At 39.9% G+C, this 12,253-nt stretch overlaps 1 protein-coding gene across 1 annotated transcript; it reads left to right on the plus strand.

Moving 5' to 3' along the window:
* The first annotated feature begins 1,379 nt into the window (after window positions 1-1,379).
* Window positions 1,380-9,104, plus strand: ccdc47 (coiled-coil domain containing 47). The gene is made up of 13 exons (XM_058372877.1): window positions 1,380-1,506; window positions 3,078-3,370; window positions 3,640-3,732; window positions 3,809-3,983; window positions 4,158-4,279; window positions 4,927-4,992; window positions 5,103-5,204; window positions 5,294-5,404; window positions 5,505-5,590; window positions 6,580-6,638; window positions 6,774-6,883; window positions 6,983-7,150; window positions 7,933-9,104. The coding sequence occupies exons 2-13, from the start codon at window positions 3,086-3,088 to the stop codon at window positions 8,011-8,013; spliced, it is 1,458 nt and encodes a 485-aa protein (XP_058228860.1). The 5' UTR covers window positions 1,380-1,506; window positions 3,078-3,085; the 3' UTR covers window positions 8,014-9,104.
* Window positions 9,105-12,253: the final 3,149 nt, after the last annotated feature.

Raw genomic sequence — 12,253 nt, forward strand, 5'->3', positions numbered from 1 at the left:
TCTTTATGGACCTTGCTTTGGTCACTGGTGTGCAGTCATGTTGGAACAGGAAGGGGTCATCCCCAAACTGTTCCCACAAAGCATGAAATTGTCCAAAATGTCTTGGTATGAAGCTGAAGCATTAAGAGTTCCTTTCATTGGACTTAGGGGGCTGAGCCCAACCCCTGAAAAACAACACCTGAATTCAATGATCTGAAGGGGTGTCCTAAAACTTTTGGCAATATAGCATAGATAGATAGATAGATAGATAGATAGATAGATAGATAGATAGATAGATAGATAGATATCATCAGCAAAAGTAGATGGTGGATGTAATAAATATTCAGTAGCACTAAAATAATTTAATAAACATTATGCCAAAATATAGAGTTATAAAATATGAAGTGTAGTAGTTACACTTATGCTGTAAGTGTAACTCTAAGAAAATATAAGGCATTTAATCTGCATGATCTAACTGGTGGCTATAAGAGCTCATTATTATTTGTTCCAGCACTAAAAATATCGAGAACTATGTTTTCAATACTAAACTTGTCATTGTTAATAGAAATTTTAGTACATTTTCCACCGTGAATAAATCCTGCAATTAATAGTATTTTTAATAAGAGCTTGGATAAACTTTAAAACTGGAGGCTGATTATTCATAGCCGTGCTTTAAATATGGTTAGACTCTTCCTGTGAGATATTTTTGAACCTTTCTGCAAATACCATGGCAGCACCGTGAGGTGTACGTGTGCGCATGCGCAAAAATGATTCGCCGTGGTGATAGGTGGGTTCAGGAACGAGTCGACTCCTTGAGTCGGCTCTTTAACAAGGCTTTGTTTTACGTGACGGATTAGAATCGACTCTCATATATGAGCTTTTTTTTTTTTAACAAATAGATATACGATATGCCGTTAGACGATATAACTTTTATTATCATTGTATTTATTTATAAGGTTTATAATCATTTTATTTATGGATCAATTTTGTAAATGAAACCAGTTTTAACATCTGAGATATTTATGATGAGGAATGTAATACTATTTATCGAAGGTGTACTGTATAAAAGGAGGATATTATCAATATCAATGAAAATTAATCTTCTAAAGGACACACAGTCATAGCAGACAGTATCATTTTATCACATACAAACTCACTATGGGCCCATTTGTATTGTCGTGCTGATTTATCAATGATTTAAATAGTTTTTATGAGGTGCAATGCAAATGTAAGTCGTTTTGTTAACTGGAATGTAGATTAAGATTTCATGAAACAAGAAAACTTAGAAAACTGCTCCTGTTAGAAAAAATCTGCAGCGAACAGATTAGGAGCTGAAAGAGTCGGCTCTTTTTGGTGAATTGAATCAAATGATCTGACTCACTAAAAAGATTCCGAATGCATACAATAACGCGCATGCGCAATGTAAATCCCTTCATGATAGACCCTGGTAGTCTGGCAAGTGACTGGTAACTGCAACCAGAGGGCCAAGATTACATTTTTTACCCATTAAAGGAGGAAATATTGCAGGTAAATTTCTAAAATGTTAATGTTTATTGTTTTTAGAAGTCGTGCTGAAACAAATCTAGCGAAAACTGAAGACGTTTCCTCTCTGTTTGGGCCGTTTATATGCTTTAAGATTTGGTTAAGCTAGCTGGCTAGCTTGTTAGTCAGTCGTTGTTGCGCGTGCGTCGGTTGAGTGTCATATAAAAGTTTATTTTTATTTATTAAATAACTTCTGTCACGGGTTTAAAACGGAAAGTTTGTCTTCATTCACCCAGTAAAACAAGTGGGAATGTGTATGTAGCATTAGCAGAAAAAATAGTCAGAGAAACTGCTAATGCTAGCTACTAAAATAACGTCACCTCACCGAATTATTGCACGTGGAATTAAAAGTGTTTATGTCTGGCTAGCTAAAGAGTGCTGTCTAGGTATAGATCGATAATTATTAAATGTATATTTCCTCCATTCTCACTAAGGCATGTCTTTATAATACACTTTCTTTCCTTCCCTTATTTTCTCCTTCCTCATACAGTCTGTGAAGGTTAAAGTGAACAGGAATCATTAACCCGATGGGAAGTCTAATCCATGACTGAGTAATAACATATGGCTGTGTACTTATTCATCCATCAGTAAGCGCGTTAATCCTGGTCAGGTTCTCGGTGGATCTGGAGACAATCCAGGTTACACTGTGCATGAGACAAGAATACATCCTGGTTCATCACTTGGCTCGACTACCTAGGCATGGGTATGCCTATTGTTTACCAATAACAGGCGGTCAGGGTGGAGGGGATGAGGGTGCTTTAACTGTCTCCCAGCTTATCTGATTGTCTCGGATGTTTGGTGCAGTTGTGTACACCCAAAACACTGTAATTTACACACAGCTCTCCCACCAAGTGTTCATACATGTGAATAGTTTTCTGTTCAAGACTGTATAATGCCACTATATTGCCAAAGGTTTTCAAATTATTAAATTAAGGTTTTGTTTTCTCAACCTGATAGAACACCTTTGGGATGAATTAGAACGAAGACTGTGACCCAGGCCTTCTCGTCCAACATCAGTGCCTGACCTAACAAATGCGCTTCTAGAGGAATGGTCAAAAATTCCCATAAACACACTCCTAAACCTTCTGGAAAGCTTTACCAGAAGAGCTGAAGATGTTATAACTGCAAAGGGCAGGACGACTCCATATTATATTCATGTGCAAGTAAAGACAGACGTCCCAGTTTTGGTCTGGCTCACAGTCTCCGCTCTAATTCATCCCAAAAGTGTTCTATCAGGTTGAGGTCAGGACTCTGTGCAGGCCAGTCAAGTTCCTCCACACCAAACTCACTCATCCATGTCTTTATGGACCTTGCTTTGTGCACTGGTGTGCAGTCACGTTGGAACAGGAAGGGGTCATCCCCAAACTGTTCCCACAAAGTTGGAAGAATGAAATTGTCCAAAATGTCTTGGTATGAAGTTGAAGCATTAAAGGTTCCTTTGACTGAAACTAGGGGGCTGAGCCCAACTCCTCAAAAACAACCCCTCAAGTCAATGATTTAGAGGGGTGTCCCAAAGTATAGTGTATCTCATTTCGGTTTTGTTTCTGTGCTTCCAGGCTGAGCGATGAGGCGCTGTCTCTTCCTGCTCCCTGCTCTCCTGCTGCTGCTGGCTCTGCCTGACACCAGGGGGCGTTACAACGACGACTTTGATGACGGTGAAGACCTGGCCGAGTTCGATGACAACGACTTTGCGGAGTTTGAGGACGTTGGCGAGGAGCCGGCGGTTGAGGTGGAAAACAAGTCTCCGACCAGACAGGCGCCTTCGTCTGCTCCGGAAGAGGAGGATGAGGATGAAGCCACGGTGGAGAACGAGGATGGCCAAGATGAGTTTGAAGATGGAGATGGACAGGTGAGTTTGACGCACATTCACAGCTGAGACAGAAGCTGATTACTTGGTTTTCCGTTGTCTAATTGTTCTGTGATACTGGGAGACAAGAAGAAAGTTGTTAATGATGCTGTTGTTAGTCGGATTAATACATACTTAAGTTTTACTTTTCGTTTGTGTTTTAATTTACAAGGCATGGAAAACGGAGAAGGTTTTTCAGCAATTATTCACACTCAGATTCAGGATCCTTTTGACTTAAACACATGATCATGGTCCTATGTATGATTTTACAGGATCAGGACATTTACAGCATTTATGACAATGAGGAGTTCGAGGGACAAGATACGACCAGCCCGTCCAGCAAGGACACACTTATCTACCGTGAGGTAAACTGACTCCTGACAGTTGTGCACATCAGTGCTCAAAATGACAGATGACTGATGTTTTACTGACGTGCGCTAGGTCCCAGCACATCTGCAGAACAGCTGGGAGAGCTACTACATGGAGATCCTGATGGTGACGGGTCTCCTGGCTTACATCATGAATTACATCATAGGCAAGAATAAGAACAGCAGGCTGGCTCAGGCTTGGTTCAACTCGCACAGAGAGCTGCTGGAGAGCAACTTTGCCCTCGTCGGTTAGTGCCTCACTTCCTCCTGACATGAATTTACGTCTCTTTTACCGTCTCATTTACTTGTAGTGTTAGGTATCGCATCAGTCCGATGTTAACTAATCTGTTCCGCATAGCTTTTAATCACTTTGTTCCTTATTTATTGATATTGCTGACTTTGTTTTGCTGTGTGATGTGCAGGTGATGACGGGACGAGTAAGGAGCCCACCAGCACGGGGAAACTGAACCAGGAGAACGAGCACATCTACAACTTGTGGTGCTCCGGACGTGTCTGCTGCGAGGGAATGCTCATTCAGCTCAAGGTAGTTTGGCAAAATAGTAATTAACAAAAAACACAATATTTTGTCAGAAATGAAAGGTTTTACTCAATTTCTCAGCCAAGACATGTTTCTATCACTTTGTACGTGCGTCCCAAGGCTAATGAATAAGAAGCTTTATTACATCATGCAAACTGCAAGTCTAAATCCATCTATAGGGCTGGGCCAAACACTGGTACACAAAAGACAACAGCTGAAATATACCTGTACTGAAAAGTGCCTATTTCTAATACTTTGTGCCAAGTTTATATTGTAAAGAATAAAAAGATGAAATGCAGGAGTTTCTTTGTTATACAGAAATGAAGACGTGTGTATCATTACACCTGTAATACTAATTTATTTGCAGCTGAGATCTGTACCAGTGCCAAGGTTCTTGAGCTAATCTAGTCATATACAGGGGGAAAATGTTCCATTCCCTATAGTCAAGGGTGCCAGTTGAGAGGAAGGAGGACAGCTTTGTATATAATTAGATAATGATCTTGATCTGATCAAAATTACCTAGCCATAATGGGTTTACTGAGTTATCCAGTCCTGAGCGTAGACATGTTTTTGGGAATGCTGTTCTACTCTGTGGTATAACAGGATGTTAAATGCAGCCTCATTAATTAATTTATTTATTGTTCCTGCTGCAGTTTCTTAAAAGACAGGATCTGCTGAATGTGCTGGCCAGGATGATGAGACCTGCTTGTGATCAAGTGGTAGGTGTATAGATACACAAATACACACACACACACAAACTGGTGCTGCTGTGTTTGTTTAGTATAAAAACCTGGAGTTGTTCATTTTTTTGTCTCTCATCTCTCCTCAGCAAATCAAAGTAACTCTAAACGACGAGGACATGGACACGTTTGTGTTCGCAGTGGGAAACCGGAAGGCCATGGGGCGCATGCAGAAGGAGATGCAGGACCTGGTAAGGACACGCTTTCTGTCTTTTTGCAAACAAGAGCAACCACGTTATTTTTCTTTCTCTGAATTTTTATCTCTATTATTTTTCTCTAGAGTGAGTTCTGCGGAGACAAGCCCAAGTCGGGGGCGAAGTACGGCCTTCCTGACTCTCTGGCCATCTTATCAGAGATGGGCGAGGTCACGGATGGAGTGATGGACAACAAGGTGAGGTGTATAAAGCTTGAAGTGCATTCTAACCTACCCATATATTCTGAGTGTTGTAATGTTTCATGTTTGTTCTTAAATCTTTTGGATTTTCTTTTAGATGGTACATTACATCACCAACCATGCCGACAAAATTGAGTCCATCCATTTCTCGGACCAATTTTCTGGTCCAAAAGTTATGCAAGAGTAAGTGATTCACATATTTATGACATTTGTACACCAATCAGGCATAACATTCTGAGCAGTGAGAGGGGAAGTGAATAAGACTGATGATCTCCTCATCATGGCACCTGTTAGTGGGTGGGATATATTAGGCAGCAAGTCAACATTTTGTCCTCAAAGTTGATGTGTTAGAAGCAGGAAAAATGGACAAGTGTAAGGATTCGAGTGAGTTTGACGAAGGGCTGAATTGTGATGGCTAGACCACTGGATCAGAGCATCTCCAAAACTGCAGCTCTTGTGGGGTGTTCCCGGTCTGCAGTGGTCAGTATCTATCAAAAGTGGTGCAAGGAAGGAACAGTGGTGAACCGGTGACAGGGTCATGGGCGGCCAAGGCTCACTGATGCATGTGGGGAGAGAAGGCTGGCCCGTGTGATCCGATCCAACAGACGAGCTACTGTTGCTCAAATTGAAGAAGTTGTTAATGCTGGTTCTGATAGAAAGCTGTTAGAATACACAGTGCATGATGGGTCAGGGCTGTTTTGGCAGCAAAATGTGGGCCAACACAATATTAGGCAATATCGGTATATATTATTTTCTGAGGCTTATTTGCTCCTCATTGTTAGGGTGTGGTGTTTAAACTTATTTACTTGCAAAGTGTCTGGTTGCCTGGACAAGAGAGAATTTGCACATCTGATCCATGTGAGCCTGATGGGAAATACGCAGACCCATATTCATAAATAAGATATTCATACATGCCGTGGGTTCTGCAATTTTCTGCATCCAGAAACTTAATTGCTTTGCAGTAACTAAAACCAAAAGTATACTCCTTGCACTGATTTAAATCGACATCCTTTAGAGCTGAAACAAGAAAAAGGTTAAAAGGTTTATCGATTTGTGTAGAATTTAAATCAGTACACTGGTCTTATTAAACAAGGTGGACATTTATACATGACCCTTACAAAACTTTACAAATGTTTAGTACTATTTTTTTATGCTGTTTTGTTGTGTTTTAGGGAGGGTCAGCCCTTAAAGCTTCCCGAGACCAAGAAATCGCTGCTGTTTACATTTAATGGTGAGAGACCTTGGAAAACTTCTACTAACTCTACGATATCATCTACTTATTATCTATTTATAATGCTAGAACTGAGTACAGGACACTTTCTGGTTATGTTTATTAGAAGTTGAACCGAATTGTTTCTGTCTCTAGTGCCTGGAATGGGTAACACTTCACCCAAAGACATGGACAGCCTGCTGCCACTCATGAACATGGTGATCTACAGCATCGACAAAGTCAAGAAGTTACGCCTCAACAGAGAGGTGAGGACGGACACACACACACACACACACACACACACACACACACTCACAGGCAAGTGTGCACCTTATTACAGGTTATTTTACATTGTGTGTGTGTAGGGGAAGATGAAGGCAGAACGGAACCGTGCCCGCGTTGAGGAGAACTTCCTGAAGCAGACTCACGCTCAGAGGCAGGAAGCTGCTCAGACGCGTCGCGAGGAAAAGAAGAGAGCGGAGAAAGAGAGGATCATGAACGAGGAGGACCCTGAGAGACAGCGGCGCCTCGAGGTAGGAGACCGAGATTGTGGTCAGCAGCTGTAATGGTAGAAATGCTACAGAATAAACCAAAAATCAGAACAGAGCACATGCTTTTAGATGATCAGTGTATTCTTTGTCTTTAAAAAAAAAAAAGGAGAGAGAATTGATTCTTCAAATTATTAACCTTACTAGACTTTAAAATGCTCCTTAAAACTTTACTGATATACGTACACTACATTGCCAAAAGTTTTGGGACAGCCCTCCAAATCATTGAATTCAGGGGGGCCGAGCCCAACCCTAGTTCCAGTGAAAGGAACTCTTAATGCTTCAGCTTCATACCAAGACATTTTGGACAATTTCATGCTCCTAACTTTGTGGGAACAGTTTGAGGATGACCCCTTCCTGTTCCAACATGACTGCACAAAGCCAGCTCCATAAAGACATGGATGAGCGAGTTTGGTGTGGAGGAACTTCAGAGTCCTGACCTCAACCCTATAGCTGAAGCATTAAGAGTTCCTTTCACTGGAACTAAGGGGCCAACCCCTGAAAAACAACACCTGGATTCAATGATCTGGATGGGTGTCCCAAAACCTTTGGCGTTTTCGTGTATGTGCTGAACGGAACATATTACATTGCAAGAAAATCTATAGTGTTAAATGTTATTTCATTACTTGTATCCTATCACGTCACTTTATATCAGGCTTTATAGGTTTCTTCCTTACATCAGTTCATGATGTATTGATTTCACTGTGCACACACCTTTCATGAAGTATTCTTGTAGACAATTGTGTGTGTGTGTGTGTCTCTTGCAGGAGGCTGCTCAGCGCCGAGAGCAAAAGAAAATGGAGAAGAAGCAGATGAAGATGAAGCAAATTAAAGTGAAAGCCATGTAAAACCACAACTCTCACACACACACACACACGCACACACTGCTTCCATAGCTGCTGGTGTCTGAGAATGTATCCATTGCTTCCATCGATTGCTAATTATCCAAACTTGTAACCGTCTGATAGCCGATCACTATCAGGTGTTTTTTGTTTTTTAAAGAAATTTGATTTCCTGCTGCAATGCCTCGGTCCAGTCGTGACCGAGAGAGTCAAAGGTTTATTAAGGGTGTGTGTGTGAGCGTTCCCAGTCATCAAAGGCTTGGTGCAAACCTCCTTGTTGCAGAATCCCATGTAACACCTGATTAGCTGGAATAAAAAACCTCTGGAGATGAGATCGAAAATCTCAAACTGGATTTTTTTTTTTTTTTACGCTTAAGGGTTTGTGATTTAATGCGTAAAATTCGAAATGATGTGATAAGATAATAGTAATAGATTTTGCAACTTAACCATATATTTATTTACAATTTGAAGCATTTAATCGCTCACCTTTTTATGAAGTTCAGTTTGAGATTTTCGCATTTTCAGTTCTAACATTCAATATACTAACGGCAGATTCTAACTCCGTAAATATAACCATTATCCAAAACACTCCTGGTTTAGTAGCAGCATCCGAGCAGCCACCTTAATGGCTTCAGTCAATCGTACACTTCAGTCTGATGATTAGATAAATATATAGAACCACGTGAGATCAAGTACACTACAAAAGAGCGGTCTTCTATTTAGTCGACTGAATTTTTGCGGCAGTATATACACACTGTCCCTGTAATGTGATCGTGATAGGAAAATGGATTTATTTCAGCTACTAAACTGCCAGCGAAAGGCTTTAGCATTTAAAGTCTTGTTTTATTTTCTCGATCCTAATCCAACTTTATTATTAAGTGGAAAGACGATTCTAAGAATTAATCACGAGAAATTTAATTACATAGCTTCCCAATAACCCTTTTTTTTAAGTCTAAAAAACAAAACTTATTAGAAATAAAAAAAAAAAAAATAATGATAGAAAGTGATTTGCTAATGTTATCGTTCAAACATTTCTGGCCCTGAAATTGGCCCCGCCCCTATTTTCTCGGCTATGTTTTTTTGTCTTTTTTTTTTTGGAGAAATAGAACCAGGTCTCTCCTGTAGCTCAGTACAGAACTTGCACATCACCTGAATGCTTCCCTTGGTCCTGCGCTGAGCTGTGCAGTGTGTAAGGGTTCTTCCCTATCATACGGTGATGTCGCTGTAAAGCCACGCCTCAACCGTCTCGCACCTTCGTCTCAGAGCTCTCAGTTTTCCTGCTTTCACCAGCGGATGGGTCTTTAACGTGAAGCCGGGTGAGCGAGGAAGCACACGGCGTGTTTTATAATACTGTACGCTCGCAAAAATCCATCATGTTTTATCGACAAGTGACGACAGATTTTTCTTTTTATTAAACGAGAAAGGGCTCAGCGTATCCGTGTCATCGTTGACCCACAGCAATCACTTTATGTATTTAATTAAAAAAAAAATTTTAATTTATATGTTACGTGTGTGGTTCATCGTGTTTCTGTCGACGCGCATGACGAGCGCTACACTTCAGCCTGTTTCTGTACTATTTGTCTTTATGGCCGAAGAGACACTGAGCAAAACCGAATAAAACATGCACTGAACAATTTGAACTGATTTTTATTTATTTCTTTTTTTTTTATTCCAGTTTATATTGCAGTTCCTGCCTCATCCAGTATAAGGATTTACCTTTACTCTGACCATGATCGAAATGTTTTAAATGATCAAAATGTTTACTGAAATGGAATATATAAAATTTTTATCGTGTCTGTGTCGTACCAAAAAAGCAAAAAGAGCCATGTTCCTTTTAAAAAAAAATCATGAAATCAATCGAAATCAAAAATCAATTAAAAAAAAAAAATCATGATGATGATGAAGGGTGACTACTCAGTCATGTGCATTGACCTCATTATGAAGGGTGTGGCTTGGTTGAGTAACAGTCTGGGAAAAAAACACATAAATATGCTTAAAATCTGATACCCAAACTTGGATGCACATCGTTACCATAGAAACAAGAGGAAGATGTGATCTAAAGCTGGACTTTTGTCTGATCTGCTGATAACGAAAATTAACCCACACCTTCTGACCAATCAGATTAGAGAATTCAACTGCACTATGTGTGACTCGAATCACCTCCAAGATTGTAAAGAGTTATTTAAGTATGAGTTTACTCTCCTATCTGATGTTGCTCCATAAACAGGGAAGGAACCCGACGACCTCAAGCTGATGAGCTTTCATCAAACTGGAAGTTGAGAGCTGTTGTATCTTTTAGAGCAGGTCAACTCCATTTCTCGCTCATTACTACACCATGTTAGATGTTTATTGTTATACTTAAAGCTTTTCAATGTGAATGGTAAATATTTCAGCTCTTTAGTTATAGAAACAAGTCCAGTCTCCTGTGAAACGTCATCTGATTGATCGTCTTAGAATCTAAAACGTCATCCAAAGTGAACTTATTGGAAACTGTTCAGAAAGTGTATTACTTCAGAACGAAAACAAAAAGCAGTCCGTTTTCCTTTTTTTAAATCTATAAATTACTGCAATTATTCTGTCACCTGGATATGAAACAAACACTGAAAACAGAGAACTGAAAAGATTTAGGGGAATTAATTGTAAATATCACCAAAGAAATGCTATAAAATGAGAAAATGGTCTCAAGAAGAAACGTGTATATGTAAGATGATATGATGATCGTTTGAGGCGTTTACATTCCCACTGAAACAGTAAAAAGTCAGATTTATTAATTACACCACCCTAGAGTAGATTGCTTATCAATAATAACACATGGAAAAGTGATCAATTCTTTGTATAAAGCAACAATTCGTCAATGATTTAATTCCCGTTTACTAAAAAACACATTGTACTTTATATCTGCTTAATGTTAGTTACTCCCTGTTATTACTCACGTTAATGCAGCTATTTTTGTTCTTTCTTCCTCTCTCATATTCGTAGTACAAAAAATGCCACTTATCATATCACCTCAAAACCTGACAAAGCTTCCTGTCCTCCCCATGTAAGATTTTGTGCTAGCTGTTACAAACCACTGACACTTCATCATATCAGTGAGTTTTCCTTTGTTTAGTAAATTAGTCTTTAATTAAATGCAGCATTTGTTATGCGAGTCTGTATGTCATTGAACAAGATCCTTAAGATCATATTGCCTGAGCTGCAGTGTTAAAGGAAATGAAACCACACCTTATGACCAACCAGTTTAGAGAATTCGATTGTGCTGTGGTGGGATTAGATTTATAGAAAAGGTAATGGGGAAAATATGTTGTATTAAAGATTATGCTATCTTTGACGAGAAGAAAAGAGTCACTATATCCCACTCGTGTATATATATATATATATATCTCTATATGTATATAGCATTCATATACACCAATCAGGCATAATAATGACCACCTGCTTAATATTGTGTTAGTCCCCATTTTGTTGACAAAACAGCCCTGACCCATCGAGGCATGGACTCCACTAGATCCCTGAAGGTGTGCTGTGGTATCTGGCACCAAGGTGGTAGCAGCAGATACTTCAAGTCCTGTAAGTTGGGAAGTGGGGCCTCCATGGAGGGACTTAAAGGTTACTTTTGATAGATACTGACCACTACAGACCGGGAACACCTCCACAAGAGCTCAGTTTTGGAGATGCTCTGATCCAGTGGTCTAGCTATCACAATTTGTCCCTTCATCAAACTCGCTCAAATCCTTACACTTGTCCATTTTTCCTGCTTCTAATACATCAACTTTTCAGACAAAATGTTGACTTGCTGTCTAATGTATCCCACCCACTAACAGGTGCCATGATGAGGAGATCATCAGTCTTATTTACTTCACCTCTCACTGCTCACAGTGTTATGCCTAATCGGTGTATATATATATATACATGATATATACATACACTAGTTGTTTGCTTTTGAAGAGACACCTAGTTTATGTAAACTGTACAGAAATATTGCAGGCATTGAAAGCTCTGAAACTTTAGGCAGGAGCATAATCACTGAGCCCTCAGCGCACATAAACCTCTCCAAGTCCATCGGTGCTATGTATGGGTAGACAAAGTAGTACACTCTTGGAACATAGTACAGCAACAAGAGCACCAGGATGCCCAGAATGATCCGGAAGGCTTTTCTCTTAGCCAGGTCGAGGGTTCCACCAATTCCTGGTTTGCTGGAAGACAGGGCTCTGAGCGTAGCAATGTTGAAGAAAATGCTGAGAAGATA

This window comes from Hemibagrus wyckioides, linkage group LG02, assembly GCF_019097595.1.
Source record: "Hemibagrus wyckioides isolate EC202008001 linkage group LG02, SWU_Hwy_1.0, whole genome shotgun sequence".
Taxonomy (NCBI): domain Eukaryota; kingdom Metazoa; phylum Chordata; class Actinopteri; order Siluriformes; family Bagridae; genus Hemibagrus; species Hemibagrus wyckioides.